This window comes from Epargyreus clarus, unplaced genomic scaffold, assembly GCF_041222505.1.
Source record: "Epargyreus clarus isolate Ecla_fem2 unplaced genomic scaffold, WU_Ecla_fem_2.2 ptg000035l, whole genome shotgun sequence".
In the NCBI taxonomy this organism is placed as follows: Eukaryota; Metazoa; Arthropoda; class Insecta; order Lepidoptera; family Hesperiidae; genus Epargyreus; species Epargyreus clarus.
Genome location: NW_027332240.1, coordinates 6,362,022 through 6,384,197, shown reverse-complemented (window position 1 = coordinate 6,384,197; position 22,176 = coordinate 6,362,022). Strand labels below are relative to the sequence as shown.

General features: G+C 36.9%; 1 protein-coding gene across 1 annotated transcript in view; it reads right to left on the bottom strand.

The window, feature by feature from the left end:
- Positions 1-22,176, bottom strand: part of Sox15 (Sox box protein 15) — a 171,650-nt gene that overhangs the window by 133,277 nt on the left and 16,197 nt on the right. The window contains exon 2 of the mRNA XM_073092109.1: positions 20,600-20,797. Coding sequence (XP_072948210.1) covers positions 20,600-20,679 — 80 coding nt within the window. The 5' untranslated portion in view covers positions 20,680-20,797. The remainder of the gene's footprint in view (positions 1-20,599; positions 20,798-22,176) is intronic.

Below are 22,176 nucleotides of genomic sequence, written 5' to 3'. Positions count from 1 at the left end.
AATTCATTGTTATGAAAATAAGGGGTAAAGGATACAAATTCAAGCGAGGAATTCGAACTTAAGACTAAGACCTTCTTATAATATAAGTGTAGAAGACGATGCAGTCAACTTATAGTAAATCGCCCGTGCCGCTCATGGACATCTGTAATCAACCCTAGATAAGATTAGATTCCTACCTGAGTTCGGCCACAGATGCGCCGCTAACCCTGAGGACTAAGATGGAATGCCTCGGATAAGTATGTCTCTTGTACCAGAACCAGAACACAGCAGTGCTTAACACTGCTTGTCATCATCAACCCATTACTATCCCACTGCTGGGCACAGGTCTCCTCTTAGTGAGAAGGATTAGGCCATAGGCCACCGCGCTGGCCAAGTGCGAATTGGTTAGACTTCACACACCTTTAAAAACTTATTTTCTAAGATTTCTCAGGTATGCAGGCTTCCTCAAGATGTTTCCTTCGCCGTTTAAGAAAGTGATAAATAATGTATAATGTATAACGCACATAACTTTAAAAAAACAGTGGTGCATGCCTCGGATTTCAACCTCGGGCCCCTCGATCAAGAGGCCGAGTTTCTTAACCACTAGGCTATCACTGCTATTGCGTAGAAACAGCTATGGCGGTGCCTCCGAAGACGAACCACAAAGAGCGCTACCAGCACTCACACACGTATAACCATATATAAATAGAACACGAGGCAATAACTCAAGACAAGTGGGTTAATTACGTAACACCTTATCAGATGCTCTTATCACTATCAGGCAACGCAAAGTGGCATCGTCCTTCCACTGTATCTGTTGCGAATGTTTATTGCGATTATCCTTTTTGCAAACTCTTTTTACGAAATTGCAATGAGATACTAAAAAGCACTTTTTTAAAAGATGTTATGGAGTTTTTTCGCTGTTTCTTCTTGATAAAGAAATACCGTCTGAAGTGGCGGTAGATGTATTGACATTAAAACAGAGCTCTATTGACTGTAAAGGAACTACATTGTATTTGAATGTATTTAGAATTGAAAAAATATATTTTGATTTGAATAGACAGCTATCCATCTGATGGTAAGCATGTGCCCATGTTTAAAGGTGGTAGAACACTCTGTTCGGCCCCGGAAGTATCATCGCAACACCTATTTCTGCCTAGCAACAGCAGTGTTAAGCACTGCTGTGTTCCGGTTTGAAAAGTGTGGTAGGTCAGACAAACTTTTCCGAGGTGTTTCCAGCTTAGTCCTCAGGGGTACGGCGCATCTGTGGCCAACCTCCGGTATGAATTTAATCTTATCTGAGGCTGTTTACAGATGTCCATGGGCGGCAGTGGCCACTTACCATCAGGTGGACTGCATGTTCGTTTGCTACTCCTATATTATAAAAACTTTAGCTATTATTAGGCTTCTAGGAACTAAATTTACCCGGAGAAGTGGTAATAGAGGATTCTTATACATTACTAGCTGACCCGGCAAACGTTGTGTTGCCATATAAATAAAAAAATGTTAAGGAACAACCCTTATAACTTAGGGGTACGAAAAATAGATAGTAACCGATTCTTAGAACTACTGAATATGTATATAAAATTAGGTGAAAATCGGTAAAGCCGTTTCGGGGAGTACGGTAACTAACATTGTTACACGAGAATTTCATATATAAGATAACATATTTTGATCAGATATTTGTACATTAATTTGCAAATAAAGATTTTTGATTTGATTTAATGACGTATTTATAGTGTATGTATCAATATCTATATATTTTGTACATTCGTTAAGCAAATAAAGATTTCTAATTTTATTTGATGATGTATTTAGGAGTACCTAATCTTAAGTATAGTCCGCGCCAAACTGCTAGTCCGCTCTGAAGTTGTTCCGAGCAAGCAGTCATACAATTTGCTATGACGCCGCGATTCATTTATGTATTCAGAGCGGACTAGCAGTTTTACGCGGACTATATCTCCCTTAGCTACCGTTAATACTACCTAAGCTGCAGTTTTCTTGGACATTCTATCAAAACATAGATTCCAGTAAGTGTGTTCCCTGAAACATGTGTTGTTTGCACCGTGTGTTGTTGTGTGTTCAGTGTTGTGTGTTGACTCTCGCTCACAATGCGATGTTATGAACGAGACGTAAACTATTCAGATAGTTATTTTTCTTACCGCGAGAATTGTGTTTTTGTTTAGTATTCGAGTTATAACTCGTCTACATCGTTTTTAGGGTTCCACAGCCAAAATAAGAATGTGGTTCCGTCCTATTACTAAGCGTCCGCTGTCTGTCCGTTTGTTACAGGCATAGATTAGTAAAGATACTTCGCCGCCTTGAAATTGAATGAAGCCACAAACGGCTTATTAGTAAGTGCTTTTATTGAATTCTTGACAAATAAAAACATTTTTAGAGAAAATTTACGAATAAATAACTAATACTGCGTAATTTACATAATAAATAAATAATTATTTCAAATATTTTAGGGACATTTTAGCACGGAGACGTGGCAAAACTTTTTACGCAACTATTTCAATTCTCAAAACTGGGTACATTTTCTTGTTAGGAGTGAGTAATCTTTACTAATCTATGGTTACAGGTCTATCTCTTGAGTTTTTCACATTGCACTTACTTCTATGACTGCTATTACAAATACCAAGAATAAAAAATAAATAAAAATTTGGTAGTACGGAACGCTCGGACTTTCAACTTGCTAATTATTATAATTTGAATTATTAGAGTATTAACTTAAGATGGTAGAAACCTTTTTGGACTCCAGAGGCACCACAGCCATTTTAAACGCTGCTGTATTCTGATTTGACCGGTGTCGTAAAACAGACATACTGTTGCGAGGCGTTCGTTAGTCGGTAGCGGAGTAGTTAGGTAGCGGAGGAAAGACATGCTCTTTTACTACTCCATACTCATTATAAAATTCAAAATAAAATCTTTTAGTATCAAAAAAAATCTTCTAATTTCAACAAAATACATTATGTAGTACGAACATTAAACGTAATTCGATAGTAAAAGTAGTTTTTGTACGAGCCATTTTGTCTGAAAGTATCCGAGCTGGAGTGGCTCGGTCGGCTGCATCCGTGATAACGGATTGCTTATCTGATAACATATCAGTGCACATTGCACTCGTTGCACAAACTATGTATAGAATAGCTAGTACGCAAATAATAATGATTGAGACGACTCCGCTCTATAATGCGTTTTTAGGGTTCCGTAAGGATAATGCTAATGGTTTTTTTTTTATAATATGGGTTTAGCAGACGAGCATGCAGTCCACCTGATAGTAAGTGGCTACTGCTGCCCGTGGACATCTGTAATCAACCCCAGATAGGATTAGATATTCCTACCTGAGGTCGGCCACAGATCGCTACCCTTGAGGACTAAACTGAAACGCCTCGGAGAAGACTGTCTCCCTTACCACAACCTTCAAACCGCAACACAGCAGGGCCTAACACTGCTGTTAGGTATTAGTTAGAAATAGGTGTGGCGGTGGTGCCGCCGGAATCGCACCACAAAGGGTTCTACCACCTTCAGAAAGGGTAAATACGGAGCCCTATTACTAAGTCGCTATCTGTCCGTCTGTCACAGAATTATCTCTTGAACCGTAATAGATAGACACTTAACATTTTTACGAAATTTGTGTAACATTGGCCGCTTTATCAACAAATAGTAATACAATTTTTTAAACATAAAAATTTTAACTAAAAATAAAAATGATTTGATCCCCCCACATATAATCTATAGAGTTCTATAACTTATCTCAAATTAGTCAGTAAATATCCTTATATTACCCATACTTTAAGCCTCATAACCTCAATTAATTTTTATCTACAATTACCACTCACATTGAGAACAACTAGCGACTTACCGTGAGAAATAACCTCGAAACCTTACAACTTCATCATCAACCCATTACTGTCCCACTGTTGGGTCTCCTCTCATAATGAGAAGGATTAGGCCATAGTCCACCGCGCTGGCCAAGTGCGTATTGGTAGACTTCACATACATTTGAGACTTTTTTATAAATCTCTCAGGTATGCAGGTTTCCTCACGATGTTTTCCCTTACCGTTTAGCAAGTGATAATTAATTTCTAATACGCACATAAATTTGAAATATCAGAGATGCCTGGGATTTGAACCTCGGACACCTGGATCGAGAGGCTGAATTTCTTAACCACTAGGCTATCACTGCTTTTGCACCCTTCCAACTAAAAACACTAACTTACAAATCAAACAAAGACCCAATGACTCATGTACAAAAGAAATACGTTTTCGGAAGTCAAAGTGAACATCATCAGAAACATTGTTAAGATCACTTCACAGCACTCCAATATCTCTGGTCTCAGAACGCTGACGCTGTTCAGGCAACAATACCCATTGTTCGCGATATTTGAAAATAATCACCCTTGCCAGCTGAAGGAAACTTTCAAGATCGCCGAATCAGACGGTGGGTTGATTGAATTGAGTCATTGATTGGGAATTTGTATCTGTTAATCACTTATAGCTAGGTTTAAAACTGCGTTTCATACTGGGGTTTAGAGCTATGAATCCCAATTGATTCTGATTTTTAGGGTTCCGTATCCAACGGGTAAAAACGGAACTCTATTACTAAGCCTCCGCTGTTTGTCTGTTTATCACATGGCTCTAACTCATGAACCGTAATACATAGACACTTGACACTTAAAGAGTATGCATATTGGTCGCCGCTGTGACAACAAATACTAAACATAAAAATAGTTTGAAAATAAAGAGGGGTCGCTAAGAACCGCTATTTTTTGGTGTTTTTCGCTATTTTCTATTGAAACGTAATAGGTAGACAATTCACAATGCATTTACATCGATGCTTGCTATAATAACAGACACTAAACATAAAAAAATAATGAAAATTTGGTGGTACGGAACCCTTTGTGTGCGAGTGCAACACTTACTTGGCCAATTATTAAGTTTTGAGAAAGACAGTACTATGATGAGGAAATGTAGACGTTTAAAATTTCTTAAAATAAAGGTGTCTATCGATACCAAAAGAATTATTAAAATCGGTTCACTAACGGCGGAGTAATTCGTGTACATACATAAAAAAAAAAATAAGATACCGGCCGAATTGATAACCACCTTCTTTTTGAAGTCGGTTAAAAAATGAAGTCTACCAATCCACACTTGGCCTTAGTGGACTGTGACATAAACCTTTCACTGTGAGAAGACCGTGCCCAGTAGGACTGTTGGTAGGTATTAGGTTTATTTTATAATATATGAGAAGAAGCCGAGCTTGCAATCCACCTGATGGTAAGTGGATACTGCCGCTCATGGTCATCTGTGATCTTCCCCAGATAAGATTAGATTCCTACCTTAGGTCGACAAAAAATGCGCCGCTACCCCTGAGGACTAAGCTGGAATGCCTCGGAAAAGTATAGCACCTTTAAAGTTGGCATCATTATACAGGGTGTCCTGTAAGTACCACGACAAACATAGGGAAAACATAGGTTAAGGTCTGACCTCTTAGAGAAAAAAAAAACCTTAATAAAAGTGTCACCGTTTTTGCACTATCGATTGTTTTATATTTTTTTTTAAATTCAGCCCTATTCATCTTGTTTCGTTTACTGCGTGTTCTAGTTTGATGATGCAGTGTTTATTTTATTTTGCTAAATACTATGAGATTGTTGGTCTACCATGTTGAAATGTACATTGGTTAAAACATGTAAAGGAACCATGAACAAATTGACAGCCCTAAATTATAAGCAAAAACATTAGCTTCATTCAAGATGACTTTACTTTATAACGTGTCTCATAATCTAAGAAAATTATGAACCTAGAGTCACATGTACTTAACTAATTAGAAATCAAATTTATTAGCTACGTGTAATGTAATCATAATCTTGACGTAAGTTGTTATGTACTTCGATTGACGAACGAACGGTAGCATAATATCGATAAAAACTTGGCCAACTGAGAGTCAAAGTAACACGGAGGTTCCGTACTACCAGATTTTCATTATTTTTTGTTTCTTGTATGCCGATCCTAAATTTGCAAGCTTTTAAAATTTTTAGTATTTGTTGTAATAGCATCCACGACTGTAAATATTCTATAAAAATGTCAAGTGTCTATATATTACAGGTTATAAAGAGATAGAGCCTAGTGACAGACGGACAGATAGTGGAGGGAAGTAATAAGGTTCCGTTTTCGCCCTTTAGGTACGGAATGCTAAAAAGGTATAAGCAGTATAATTGGACCGCGGAGGTACCGCACACCAATTTGTAATCTGAAGGTGGACCCTTTTTGGTTCGACTCCAGACGCACCACCTCCACACCTACCTATTTCTAAGAGCCTATGCCTAAGAGGAGCTGTGTTAAGCGTTGTTGTGTTGCAATTTAAAATGTGTGGCAAAGGAAACATACTTATCCGAGGCGTTTGAAATTAGACTTCCGGGTATCACCGGTATTTATGGCCGACCTCAGATAGGAATCTAATCTTATCGGGGGTTGATGACAGATGTCCATGGGCAGCAGTAGCCACTTACCATCAAGTGGACTGCATGCCCGTCTGCTACTATATTCAAAACAGATTCATCTTCCATCTTAAACAGAAACTTAGATACAGTGGTATTTGTAACGTTCCATTCCATCATCTACACCAAACATAAATACGATATGTTGACAATTCCATTGTTTTTCTCGTTATTCTCACATAAACATAAATAATAATAAAAACAGCAAACGCACAATTGCTTGGCTCATTAGAAAACGCACATTCCGGCCTATCTAAACAAATGTCTAGAATTGTGAAAACATTCAGACCATTGTAGAATCCGTATTTGTTATCATTGAGTGCGGTTATAAATATTTGACTGTTTATTTAAGTCTAGATTACGGTGTAATGAAAATATTTCCGAAATTAGTCATTATTATAAAAACAAAAATATGATTGCTTGAAAATGATTAGCTGACATATAGATAAGTATAGATATCTCACCGCCTTGTAATTGAAGGAAGCCATGAAATGGCTTAAACGGCTGACAATTCTGTCAGCCTGACATGACAGCCATTAAACGGCTGACAATTCTGTCAGCCGTTTAATGGCTGTCATGTTGTAATTTACGCGGAACAATGCCGACATGCGCAGTAAAGTGGTGCAAAAATCGAAGAAAAAGTGCGGAGAAATATAGTTTCATTCGTAAATGATCTAAAAACTAGATTTTTTATATTTATCAAAACTGGTTACATTTTCTTGTTAGGTGTGAGTAATCTTTACTAATCTGTGAGCTGACAAGAGTAGTCAATTCTACGTCAGTACCAAAATTTTGATAAATCTAACGACACCTCATATCATAAGATGCATTAAGCCACGACGCGTTCTAACTTAGTCCTCAATAGCGCGGCGTCAGGCCGTCTGGCAAACATCAGATAGGACTCTAATCTTATCTGGGATTGATTACATATATCCAAGAGCAGCAGTGGCCACTTACCAACAAGTGGGCTACAATATAATTTCCTATTAGTTTTCAGAACTAGAAATTATTCCAAAAACAGAAAGCCGACCGTTTAAAAATATGGGCTATGATAATTTCCACAATTTAGACGAATTCAACTAAATCTCATAGGATTACATATTCCTACCTGAGGTCGGCCACAGATGCGCCGTTACCCCTGAAGACTAAGCTGGAACGCCTCGGAAAAGTATGTTTCCCTTACCACACTCTTTAAAACGGAACACAGCAGCGCCTAACACTGCTGTTATAAGGCAGAAATAGGTGTGGCGGTGGTGCCGCCGGAGTCGAACCACAAAGGTTTCTACCACCTTCAACAGTATCTAAACCTAGCTAATAGACAAACATCCGTTTGCATATCACTACTCTATTACTTTATTGGTCCACTACATAGAACGCTAAGGTATCGTCTAACAAAACGCGATCCTATTACGCGCAAGACCACCAAGTCAGAAACTTGAAGCGATTCCAAATTTAAAGGAAAGCGGCGCTATACCCGACACCGTTTCCGCGAACGCCGCCAGAGGCGCCACTGTGGTGGGAACGCTATTGTTCTGCGATTTCACCCGATTCTTTCATCTAGAGTATCTTGAGCTGTTTCTGTGTATAGGTATTTAAAAATGGAATGTAATTTGTATCACACATTGGATGAAGATTTGGTAGATACGAGGCAAGAAACGGAGGTTTGTAAGTAAGTATTTGGCAAATGTTTTGGCAAACATTTGACGAAGGTTTCGGCCCTAACCTTAAAGGAAATAGAGGAAAATATTTTAACCATACACTTACATGATCGAACCACATTAATTGAACCAATGTTAAAAAAAAAATGCGCAAAGGAACTTTCCAAGTTGTGAAATCAGCCCGCTTTTGGCCAGTATGCTGTCTACCTAATGATAAAGGGCTACTGCCTTCCCTAAGCATCCGTAATCAACTGATAAGATTCGATTCCTACTTGAGATTGACCACAGATGCGTTGCTATGTCCGTTCTAAGTTGGAACCTTACAAAAGTATGTTTCCCTTACACATCCTTCAAACCAGAACACAGCAGCGCATAACACTGCTGTTATAAGGCAAAAATGAAGCAGCGGTGTGCCAAAGTCGAACCACAAACAACGGGCTCTACCACCTTAAATTGCTAAAAGATACTCTCAAACTTTCGAAATAAACCTCTTTTGGCTTATGCCCTAAACATGCCTAAGCTCTTCACTTAAAAAAGACCCAGTGGGACTAATTACTAACGCTTACATATAAGCTAGGCCTGGCAATCGCCGGTGTCGATTGCTAGTAGCGATCGGTCTCAACTTACGCTGTTTCCTGATATCGTTATATTCTCGTGACTCGGCACCCGACACCGATGGGGCGGATTTTTAGAATTCCTTACTCGATATTGGAGGTCTAATGTCTACGAAGTAGAGATACGCGGTTATGAAATAACAAAGCTGACGCTCACAGTAACACACTAGGATTTTGTGTCGTGGACACACACAAAACGAATATACAAACGCCAAGACCCAGTTCATTATCCAAATTCATCATTAAAATATCTGTCTAACCGGAGATCGAACCCGACACTCCTTGCGCGTCAGACCGCGGTCGTCAATCAATAAATCTTTTACCACAAAATTTCACAGTTTTTCACTATCTAAATTGTGAAATAAAGGAACTGTTGTAAACGATTTTAAGTATGTAAACAACTTATACAAAGTGAATTATTTATAATTATTTTACCACCCCTTCGCGTGGTGTTTCCTTCATAAGGAAGTTCATTACATTGCCATTTTTTATAATATCCGAAAAAGTCATCTTAAACCATTTTCAGACCACGTATTTTATTTATCGTTCATTTTTATAATATCTTTACTTTCTAATACGCTTGGTAAGAGGCTATTACTGGGGGTACGGACATCTGAAACCAATCGCAGATAAGGTTAAATTCTTGCTTGATGTTGTCTAGAGATGCTACCCCTGAGGACTAAGCTGGAACGCCTCTTATAAGTATATCCTCACCACACCCTTTAAATCGGAACACAACAGCGCTTAAAATTGCTGTTATTAGGCAAATATAGTCTGAGTGGTGCCTTCAGAATCGATCCACAGAGGATTCTACTACCTTCAAATATACACTACCTTCAAATATACATAAATTATAAATAAAATTATTAACACTATAACATAAATACGAGTACATTTAATTCTAGGTTTTTATAATATAATAGTGCCTTCAGAATCGATCCACAGAGGATTCTACTACCTTTAAATATACATAAATAAAATTATTAACACTATAACATACATTTAATTCTAAGTTTTTGCTACCGAAATACCGGTCCGGCCCGGTCTTTCTATCCGGTTTCAGTCAAATCTGGCTCCGTCAATGGACACAATCGCAGCGCGGCGGCTATTGACAAATCGTTATTGATACTTCGTGATATATCGAGCCGCGTCACGGTAGGCGACTGGGTAAGGCTGGTTTCGTACTGGGCGATTTTGCGTTTATATTGAAATTTATATTTTATTAGAAAACAGTTTTTTTTTAATTGATATATCCAGCCGCGTCACGGTAGGCGACTGGGTAAGGCTCGTTACGTACTGGGCGTTTTATTTGCGTTTTTATTGAAATTTATATTTTATTAGAAAAAAGATTTTTTTATTTGATATATCGAGCCGCGTCACGGTAAGCGAAGGTAAGGCTGGTTTGGCACTAGGCGTTTTTGCGTTTATATTGCAATTTACATTTTATTGGAAAAAAAAGAGTTATTTTTATTTGATATATCGAGCCGAGTCATCGTACGCGACTGGGTAAGGCTGGTTTCGTACGGGGCATTTTAATTGCGTTTTTATTGTATAAGCTGAAATTTATGGCTTATTTTATAAAAATGGAATTTTCGTTGGTAAGTCTAAAAGCATTTGCAGCACTTATACTGAATTTATTATTATTCTTTATATGTTTACTTGAATAGTAATTAAAGTGCCTAAATATAGCGCTAATAGAGTTCTACACAAAGATTTATTATTTATCTTACACGTGGATATATCTCTCTAAATCTCTATATAATTTGTGTATATTTTATACGAAAGGAAAAAATATATAGATAAGTGTTGAGAAAGCTTACTCAATAGGCCGTTACCCGCAGATTAGATTTTAATGTATCTCTATTTACACATGAAACGTTACTACTTAGTACCTACTCAGTGGTAGAGCAGCTGAGTGGTACAGAATCTGTAGCTAACCTTGAGTAGGACCTAATCCTACTTAACATTAATTGTAAAAATCCTTAGCAGTGATCATTTCTCATTAGGCCTGCGTTCTATTGAGTACTTCAATAAAAAAACGCATCTGTTTGAACGCTACATGCGAACAAAGCCTTATTATCGTGGATTAGACAAGTACATTCGTCGTGCTAGTAATGAATGCCAAGTTTTGCAGATGGATTACTCTTTTAATTAATTAGATTTGATTACTCGTTAATTAGATGTGGATGAATATAAAAAATAATTAGGTGTATCGGTGGTTTGCTGAGGTTCCAGGAACAGTTTGCTATTATAAAAAAGTGCAGTGCTCTGATGGTAACAACTGCATAGACATCTTTAATCATCTCCAGATAAGGTTAGAGTCTTACCTGGAGTCTGTCTCAGATGCGTGATCGAGAACTAAAATATAACGCCCATAAGTTACAACCTTACCTTCAATCCCAAAAAAAACACCATATAGCACAAATATCAGTGCGTCCTACCAGTGATGACCTACGGAGCCGAGACGTGGACACTTACAGTAGGGCTAGTCCATAAGTTGAAAGTCGCTCAACGTGCTATGGAGAGAGCTATGCTCGGTGTATCTCTGAGACTAGGACTAAAGTCACCGACATAGCTCTAAAGGCTAGCAAGTTGAAGTGGCAATGGGCTGGCCACATCTGTCGAAGAGCCGATAATCGCTGGAGTAGACGGCTCTTGGAGTGGAGACCGCGTCTAGGCAAACGTAGTGTGGGACGCCCTCCTGCAAGGTGGCGCGACGATCTGCGCCGGGCGGCGGGAACTAGCTGGATGAGGAGAGCCGAAGATCGGGCTCAGTGGCGTGCCTTGGGAGAGGCCTATGTCCAGCAGTGGACTAACGTGGGCTGAAGATAGATAGATAGATAGCACAAATATTAGCGGTGGTCTCACTTAAGTTGCACTTCATAAAGACTAAATTAGAACGCTTAATAATATTTGCCAGTGATATTTGACCCCGAATCAGCAGCACTCGCTAATGAATGTCACATATCACATCGGCCTGATATGTCATCAATGGCGCGTGTCTCAGTATTAGCTCAGTAGATAGATAGATATAACTTTTTGTTGTGGAGTTAGTTATACTGGATGAGATATTTAATTAATGAATTTATTATTAATATAATCTATTGTGTAACTTATTATCACATACAACCACCGTTTTGCCACGAAAAGGATTCCGGGTAATCTTGGCCAGGCATAGATATTTTTTACAAAATTCAAGAAGAAAACAAACACGTAGTGCATATATGAGGACTATAATGTAACGCGTGATGTAGGTCATCATAAGTCATTACTAATCATATCTATTAAACCAAAATGTGGTTGCGATGCCGCTGCAGTTGAATTACACATTGATGTTACGTAGACTAAACTATAACGCTTGACCCCGAATCAGCGGCGTTCGCTAATGAATGTCACATATCACGTCGGACTGAAATGGCGCGTGTCTCAGTTGTTAGGAGCTCAGTAGATAGATGACTTAACGCTTTGTTGAAGAGTTACTTATACTGGACGAGAAATTTAATTATTTCAATTTCTGTTTTATAAGGACCACTAATTTTGGTAATATCACCGCAACTAATTTCAGACGCGTTATAAGTGTCTGACTCAGCACATCTATTAAACCAATACAGCAAAACTATTAAGTTGTAGTTGCCATGCCGCTGCATTTGAATTACACATTGGCGTCACATAGACTAAACCATAACGCTTAACCCCGAATCAGCAGCACTCGCTAATGAATGTCACATATCACATCGGCCTGATATGTCATCAATGGCTCGTGTCTCGGTTGCTAGGAGCTCAGTAGATGGATGACTTAACTCTTTGTTATGGAGTTAAGTGAGATAAAATGTTTAATTAATTTATTTTATATTCAAAATATAACCATTTTAATGCAATCTTATGTCCGTCGAAACCCGCACATGCATTGCATATGTAGACTAAGTTGGAACGCCTCATATAACGCCTCATCATACTCTTGATAACTCAAATACATCAATGCTTAATACTGCTATTTTCTAGTCAACTCTTAGTAATAGTTGCATTATTAACTAATTTGCAACGTTAAGGACTAAATTCGAATGCCCCATAATGCCTTATTGCCTTATGATATTTGACCCCGAATCAGCAGCACTCGCTAATGAACGTCACATATCACGTCGACCTGATATGTCATCAATGGCTCGTGTCCTAGTCGCTAGGAAATCAGTAGATGGATTTACTTTTTGTTGTGGAGTGAGTTTTAATGGATGAGATATTTAATTAATTTGAAATAGTTATTGAATTTTGCGTTTTGTTTTACTATGCTGGGGTATGGGTTCAATCTTGGGTAGACAAAGATGATTTTTACAAAATTCAAAAATCAAACGATATGTCATTGTCCTCCTCCTCCATAGTCCTCCTGAGGGTAATGATCAGTGATCCGGGATTCGACCCACCGACTCCTTGATTGAGAAGCCGAGTTTCCGTGGTTATTACTCAGTGATGAAAAGTTTGAAGGTACAAACACTTGGTTCAATTATAGTATAGTATTAAAAAGTAGTATGAGTTGCTTCTTTATCCTGTTTGTTTTAGGTATTTTGAAAATTAAATTTCAACTTTATGTGATCATATACAGTTTTTGCAATATTCATACGTGCAAAGGTGACTCCTTATGTTAATTTAATTATCAAAATAAAAATAACTTAAGCTTATTAGGAACTTTATTTAAAATCCGTTTTAGTGATCCGTAGGTGAGTTGGAAAAACCAAACATTTTTGGAATACTTTTCCGTGTCTAGACAGACAGAAAAGTATTCCAAAAATGTTCGGTTTTACCTCTACTAGTACATTAAAACGTCATCGTCATTACTCATTACTATCCCACTGCTGAGCACGGGTCTGCTCTCAGAATGAGAAGGATTAGGACATAATCCACCGCGCTGGCCAAGTGCGTACTTCACATATCTTTGAGTTTTTTTTTATATATAAATCTCTAAGGTACGCAGGTTTCCTCATAATGTTTTCCTTCACCGTTTTAAGCAAGTAATCATTAATTTCTAATACGCACATAACTTTGAAAAATCAGATTTGCAAAATCAGGTGCGTGCCTAGGATTTGAACCTCGGACCCCTCGTTAGAGAGGCTGAGTTTCTAAAGCATTAGGCTACAACTGCTTTTTTAAACCGAAATTATTTTAGTTGCATATTCTACGGAACTTTCACACTTTAAACGTTTCGCACTTAGTCGATTTACTGTAATATTCTAATTAACCCTACATGACATAAAACCGTGTGAAACTTCACAAATTTCTATTGTTTGCACGATAATTTGATTAAAAAATCATGTTCATAAATCTTATCTTTAACAAGAAGACAATATAAGAAAAAGTTTGAAACTTCCAAAAACGTTAATTTTAATATTCTATATTTTTATTATATATGTACTTATCATTCATTGTTTTTGTTAGTTATATAAATTATGAATTAATGTATATGGTATTCATATTTATTTATTAGTAAGTATATAGTAATTATTCAAGAAATTACTTTTAAATTATTTCCGACAAAGTTATTAGTATTCGGCAGTTTTCGAAAACAGCTGTGCTCTATTGTCTATGCTTAAATACAGGTATTATGCTATCAGCTTATCTGTACATAATTTTCGAAAACAGCTATGATCTGTAATATTGTCTATGGGTATTTGACTTCATCAGCGATATTTTTAAATTTGCCCCGGTAAAACCTTTTTACATTAAATAATATAGTTTTAGTTAAGATAATTAATATAAATATGCTAACGATACTTCATTTTATTTTAAAGGTTAGTAAAATGTATTTTTTATAATTAGGAGTAGCAGACGAGCATGCAGTCCACTCGATGGTAAGTGCCTACTGCTGCCCATGTACAACTATAATCAACCCCAGATATTATAAAATGAGTACTTGAGGCCAGCCATAGATGCGGCACTACCCCTGACGACTGAACTAGAATGCCCTTCAGAAATTCTTCATCAGACCCTTTAAACCAAACACAGCAGTGCAAAAAAGATAAGGGCCCTTCGTTGCCCCAGGGCCTCCACCCAAATCCGGCCCTGATACAATACTAAACCCGCTTATAATAATGCCCGATCTAGTCCACTTAACTAAGTCTTGGTTAAGCTTAAGCGGTCACAACTTTCTAATTTGCAATCCACTTATGATTGCTTTTGGCACGCAACATTTTTAGATCGATCGATAGTGCTATAAATATACCACTGTACTTCTGAGAAGTTTAAGGACATTTTTATATCCTGGTTTACTAATAGTATTAAACTATAAGTATTAACCAAAAAAGCACGATATCTTTTCTAAGCACTAGACTAGTGCAGTCTAGTGGTTAGAAAAGCTCGCAAGCTATAGTCATTTTACGATCTTTGATAGAGTTCTCTAAAATAATCTTAAGGATATGTGGATTATGGACTGAACCCTTTCCCTGAGAAGAGCCCAGCGTTGGGACAGAAATAGGATCATAAAAGGTAATTACTAAGTCAGGTTACAGTATAAAATAATGACGTTTTTAGGGAAAAAAAATATTCTTATTTATAAATACTTAGGTTAGGACAACGAAATTTATAAGTTACTAGTGGTGCCCGCGGCTTCGCCCGCATTTTAAAGAAATAATATGACATACATAAAACGGAAAATTTGTACCTGCATTGGAATGACAGTGTTGCCATCTGTCGAAAATTGGTCTTACCAACTCCCAAACCCTCGTCTTGGACCACAACTTTGCTAAAAATCATCACTTGATCAAATGCATAGTTTCCGATTCTATAACTACTTACGAATTAAAAATTAAAAAAACCTTTTCCCACGGACTAAATTGTGAATCTAAACCATTCTCAAGTCCCCTTGAACACACACAACAAATTTCATCAAAATCAGTCCAGTCGTTTAGGAGGAGTTCAGTGACATACACACGCACATAAGAAATATATATATATAAAGATAACATTTAGCTAACTATTCTACATCTATTGTTTAAACTTAAAGATGAAATACTACAATGTGACCTATCACAGTTATTATTGACCAATTAATGATTTCGTCACCGCTACCCAAAACCGGTAGGGCTTAAGATTGCATGGGATTAAAACTATCAAAACTATTCTACTTCTTTATCATACATTAAACTTTGAGCTTTTGTTACTACTTTGCTTCTATTGATAGAAATATAACTAGAAGTAGAAATAGAACCAGAAGAAGATAGAAATAGAATAAAGATAGAAATAAGCATAAAAAACACAAGATTTTGAAGGTGGTAGAATCCTTTGTGATTCGACTCCGGCGGCACCACCGCTATACCTAATTCTACCGAAATTAACACCAGTAGTGTTCAACGCTGCTGTGTTCTGGTTTGAAGGGTGTGGCAAGGGAGACATACTTTTCCGATGCATTCCAGCTTAGTCCTCAGGGGTAGCGGCGTAAGCTTATGAATCTGACAAATTACTGTTTCCAAAAACCACGAGCACAGAAGTTTGACGAACTATAACTTTATTTATTGTATTTTTTTATAAAATTGAAGTAGCTCACACGAAGGAAATGATCACGAAAGTTCTGCCTTAACATATATTATAATGAGAAGCATTAAGATTGTGGACTATTACAATGACTTATTTCGACTAAAATTAAGACTTCGACTAATCATACACTTATAGATTCACAAAATCGTCAACTCAATATTGTCCCTCTGCTGGGCACCGGTCTCCTCTCACTTTGTGAGGGTTTTACTCAACAGTCCACTGCGCTGGACAAGTGTGAATCACACACTTTTGAATTATTTTTAGTAGCTTTCGTTACGGTGCTTTCCTTCCTTCTTTAAAAAGCAAGTGAGAATTAATTTCTAAAAATCAGAAAACTTTTTGAAAAATCAGATGTGCAAGCCTGGGATTCGAACCTCGGCCCCTCCGATCGAGCGAAGTTACCACTAGGCTATCACAGCTCATGTTCACAATTCACAAAATCAATCGAAACAATCTAACAGGCAATACAAAGCTTGACCAAGCGTGAGTTTCGTGACCGAATGTATAGAGGATTAATTTCAAACACAACTCAATATGAACTAACGCCTTTACGAGTACAGTCCGAGCCATAACTCGGTGACAAAACAAAAAACGCATTTGCGAATATAAAGAAATTGAAAGTAACCGGCTGGCGATGCTATCGCGAAATAATTTCCAATTTCACCGTTTTGCGTCTCCGTTCGGAAACGTTCTTTTTTTGAAACAGTTTTATTTTTTTATTATTTCGAACGATGGCCGTCGCGATGGGCCCACTCTCATAAATTATAGTTCGGTAGCTCTTTTAAAGGGTTTTCCGTTTTTTATTTTTGTTAACTCTTTGAAGAATTTATGTCCCCGTCTTACTTAGTAGCGGCGGTCAGCCGACCTGTCCGTGTTCGAGAAATGTACGTAGACCGTTTCGGTTGCTTGAAATATGTGTGTGACTATTCGTATTATTTGCAACTTGAAAGGCATTCTTTCGTTCTGTACTCTTATTTTGAATTTCGAACGTTACTTGGTTAGACTGTTCAAATTTTGACAGTTTCTGAACGTTTTTTTAAGATACAGATAAAAAAATACTTTAGTGATTTAATGTCAACGAAATAAACTTTTAATATTGAGTTAGGACCAAAACAAAGTTTCAAAATTCGTATAGCAGACAAAACGGATTCCGAATACTGGCAATTGGAATAGTTTTCAGCTTTTTTATCTCATTTTAGGCTTGGATGGCATCCTAACGGTATTCACCAGGAGACATAACTCCGAGACGGACCGCGAACAAACTTTTTATGTTATTTTTCTGCTGACCTCACTCGTTCGCGTTCGATTTTCGAACGTAACTTTTTAATCATTTGTTGTTTGGCTCTATTTTGTGCTATGCCAGTGTTTTAAGGAATATTAAGGAAATGTTTTAAAATTTGGAACTAGAATAAACAAAATGAAATATGTTAACGTATTATAATTAAGCTCGATAACAAGCAAGGAATATTGATGTCGCCGAAAAACGTAATTATGTGTTCATTTTCGTCCATAAGAACGCAATGTGGTCCATGATACGTCAAGAAGTGCTCAGGATTACCTTGTTAATTAGGTATGTTAAACAGAATTTTAAGTAACCCTTATCACCGCTGAGGGAATTATGACAAAAAGCTTACTGGCAACTCTAATTACCTTCAACGCCGACCGAAATTAAAAAGAAAAGTCGCACAGCAAGAATCCCGCCTATTTTTAAAAATGGAACCCGACGATGATTCGCCTAATTAATAAACCAATCACGTACACTCGAGACGCGGCGTCGAGGCGCGACGGACGGGCGGGGGGATGAACGCTCGGAAATTCGAATACTATATTTTTTCTGCACTCGAAGCATCACGATGTTACTTGTAATTGGCTTGACGGCCAATGACAACGAATATAGAATTAAAGCACCCGTACTCGATTATTAGTAAGCTAGGAATTAGCACTACAAAAACGAGGCACTCGATGCTAAGTGAATCATTAACAAATACCAGCGCGCGTTGATTCGTTATCTATGTCATAAGCTGTCCAATTAAAGTGCTCGCGATACGCAAAAATTAAAGACACAGTCAATAATAATCGGTATTGACAAATCAACGATTATGATTTATAGAATAACATTCGAACGATTTCTGAGAACGTAGGCAATGGATAGGCTGACGGCGCAAATTCGAATTTCGAAAAGATTGCGCGACACAAAGGACACCACCAAATATTGACACCGAAAAATTACGTAAAAAATCGTGAGCTTTGTATCTTAGAAAAAACATCATTTATCAAATAAATGCATTCTCGGTTATGTCCTTGCGCAGCGTGACTGCAAAAACTAGTTGAATAATAAATGGCCGGTTGGCAGCATTGGGAGCCGAGGGAGCCCGAAGATACGCGAACGACGGCGAAGATTAGCGAGCGCGCGCTTTTTGCTTGCATCAATCGATGCGCTCGCGCATTCGCACGATGAATAATTCAAAAATTGACATGAAATGGCGTATGGTTCTTTTTTTAAAATGAAAGGTGCCCGATTGAGGACTGTAACCGCCTGACGAATTCATTGGTCAACGGCTTTTTGCGATCAGTAATTGCTGTTTACTTTATAGATTATGAAATTAATTTTATTATTTTCTGTCATTGCGTTACTTTTGAGTTTGACCTTTCGTTGAATCGGTTAAGAACTAAGTTAACCTCAAGATATGAATGGCTATAAAACAAATTTACAGCTAAACCGCAAATAAAGTTCTGCCTTGGATTCTAAGATGTATCGGCGTTATTTTGAAGGTGGTAGAACCCCTCTGTGGTTCGACTTATAATTTGAACGACCTATTTTTGCCTAATAACAGCAGTGTTAAGCGCTGCTGTGTTCTAGTTTGAAGGATGTGGTATGGGAGTCATACTTAACGAGGTGTTGCACATCACGGGGACGGTTCATATGTGGTTGATCTCAAGTAGGATATAATATATCTAAGTTTAATTACAGATATTATAAAAAAAAATTATCGAAATTTATAACGAGGTATTTAAGCTATGCCTCTCAGTTGTTAAGCCTAGAATTCATTAAAACAAAAAGACAGTAATTAAATCCTGTAATGCTGTTAATGATGCATCGAAATTTCGCGGCCATTTCCAAGTATAAGTAATCATCTGAATTCTGGTTCCGATTGGCGAAAACTTCTTACGTACGGTTTTTGGCTAAATGGCTTCATCCTACTCGTACAGTACGGTAAATTGAGAATGGCGTTTTGTTGTTATGGTGTTGCTACCTTTTAAGTGTTTAATTGGGAAAATAGCCATTTATGACAAGTGTCTGTTGCAAGTTGCCAACGTAATAATACAATTAGTTGTAATGTTACGTAATGTGAAACTAGGGCTTTGATAGTTGAAATTTAAGCATTTTATACATAAATTTGTGTGTTTATAACTATATACGTATGTATTGTCGTTTCTAAAGGCCTTCGGTTTTATAAAAATGTAAAATCAGTGGTTAATCTCTTATTAAATGACATATTTTTCGGTTAATCATATTTCATATTAATTTTAAGTGTATTGGGACAGAATGAAAGTCTAAACCTCCAGTTTTCCATTACAGTTTTCTCTCACGTGCTCCATAGTGTGGGTTACTTTACCCACTGGCTACAGATGGACTGCGTGCTCGTTGGCTATACCAATTTCATAGAACGACACCGCGATGGTTTTCTGTGAAGAGTATTTCATATACAGTGTAATCGTAGTACACGTGTGTAGTGTAGTAGTATAAAATTCATGGTTAACAATTATTTTTCATTGTATGATTTAGTCGATATTTTTTGGACTTTGTCCTTAAGTGTAGTAAGTATAGACTTTAACGCATAGAAAGTGGTTATTGAAGTGATAATTAATTATCAATCCATTGTTTTCCATTGCTAAACTCAGCTTGCCTTGGTGTGAAAAATGTTTAGGGCAATATACGCACAGACCATTACACTAAGTAAGGGATTGGTAGACTTCAGACATGCAAATTGAAACCGTCAGTTTCCTCTAGATTTTTGGCATTAGTGATAATTTTGGCCTTTTTATTTTGTTTCTTAGTATATACTCATTTTTTTTTTATTTTATTGCGTCCGTGGGCCGCAAAATTTGGACCCCGAACTTAAACAACTAGTAAGAAAGAAAGAAAGAAACATTTATTCCGATAATTGCAACACAAATGAAACATTATAACAGAAAAAGATAAAATAAAAATAAAAATCACATAAAACAAAAGAAAAAATACTATTAGACTATTATCCTTATTATCCTTAGTAGACTATTATCCTTAATCGTCTCTGAATTAATTTCAAAATCAAAAAATACTCACTTATAACTCGAAAACGACATGTTCCCGTCGACACAGGGCTGATCGTCAACCGGGCCCGCAGTTAGCATCAGTGTGTTCATTAGTGGTTGCGAGATCACACCGGTTATCGATACAGCACGACACTAGTTCGAATGACGCGTCAGGGTGACGCAGATCCGCATTTACACGTCACATCACTAGTCTAATGTCTTCTGTCATCTGGAAAGAGAAAATAAAATTAGACATTTATGACAATAGTATGAATTAAAAATGTAATTTGTAAATGATTTTTTAAGTATAAAATAATGCTATTTTTAAGTAAAATATTGCAATTTATTAAAATTAAAAAAAATATGTAAGTAAAATATTTTTCATTAAGTGTTTAATGAGATGTCTGGAAAGATTAGGTGCTTATGGAGGTATTTTTTATATTGCACAATCGACATGAAATCTATCTATGTTTAGTTTTAAAATTCGTCCAATTTTATTAAAAATAGGTGCATAGACAAATGAAACTGATTAGGTACTGTGTTATGCAGCGATCACCATATCAGTCTAACACGCACAGAATTCCAGGTTCGATTCTCGGCCTAGCAAACAATAAATATTTATTTAAATTTTAAATACTTTGGACACCCAACACAGTAAATCCTAGTGCCGCGTGAGTACAGAACGCATCTTTAGATTTAGTACTAAGTTTAAAATAAATAGTTTGTTAAAGTTATTTCTTTAACAGACAGACAACGCTTCCAAATACTTATCATATCATATCTAAATATATATAACTCGAAGGTGACTGACTGACATAGTGATCTATCAACGCACAGCCCAAACCACTGGACGGATCAGGCTGAAATTTGGCATGCAGGTAGATGTTATGACGTAGGCATCCGCTAAGAAAGGATTTTGATCAATTTTACCCCCAAGGGGATAGAAGAGGGAATGAAAATATTACTTCGTAATGCGAGCGAAGCCGCGGGCAAAAGCTCGTTTAATAGCATAAAGTATTTCCAATATACTTTCAATAAAATCAGCTCTATTTCAAATGCATTTGCCGACATTGGTTGCTACCGTCGTTTTAATGTGTAATTATTTATTATTTTATACTACGGCTAACCTTAACCTTAGGTTAAGTAATTCTATATCGATCGATGTGGCCCTGGCGTATGGTGGCTTACTAAGACTCTCTTCAAATAACACCCTCAGAAGCACCTAAGCGGTATCTCATTTGAAGTTTCGAGAAAATCGAGGTTTTGTAAAAGTCGTTCTATACTTAAGTCATTATTTTTATTTTTTTTTAATTTCATGATGATGTTATGTTTATTGATATTTGTTTTAGTTTATCTTTAAATATGTTGACATAATATGCAGTTTTTAAATATACGGCAAATAACCTTCATATTTTTGATATACATCTAATTATGGGGTAACATTGCGGTAGAGACAATATTCTCACTTGATTTTTTGTAAGTTTTAATTAGGATATCGAATGCTGGCTTACTTCATTAGACGCGTAATTTCATATCTATCCGATGGCAAAATGTGTTTTTTTTTTTTGAGATACCGCTTTGGTACTTCTGAGGGCAGTATGAGTATCG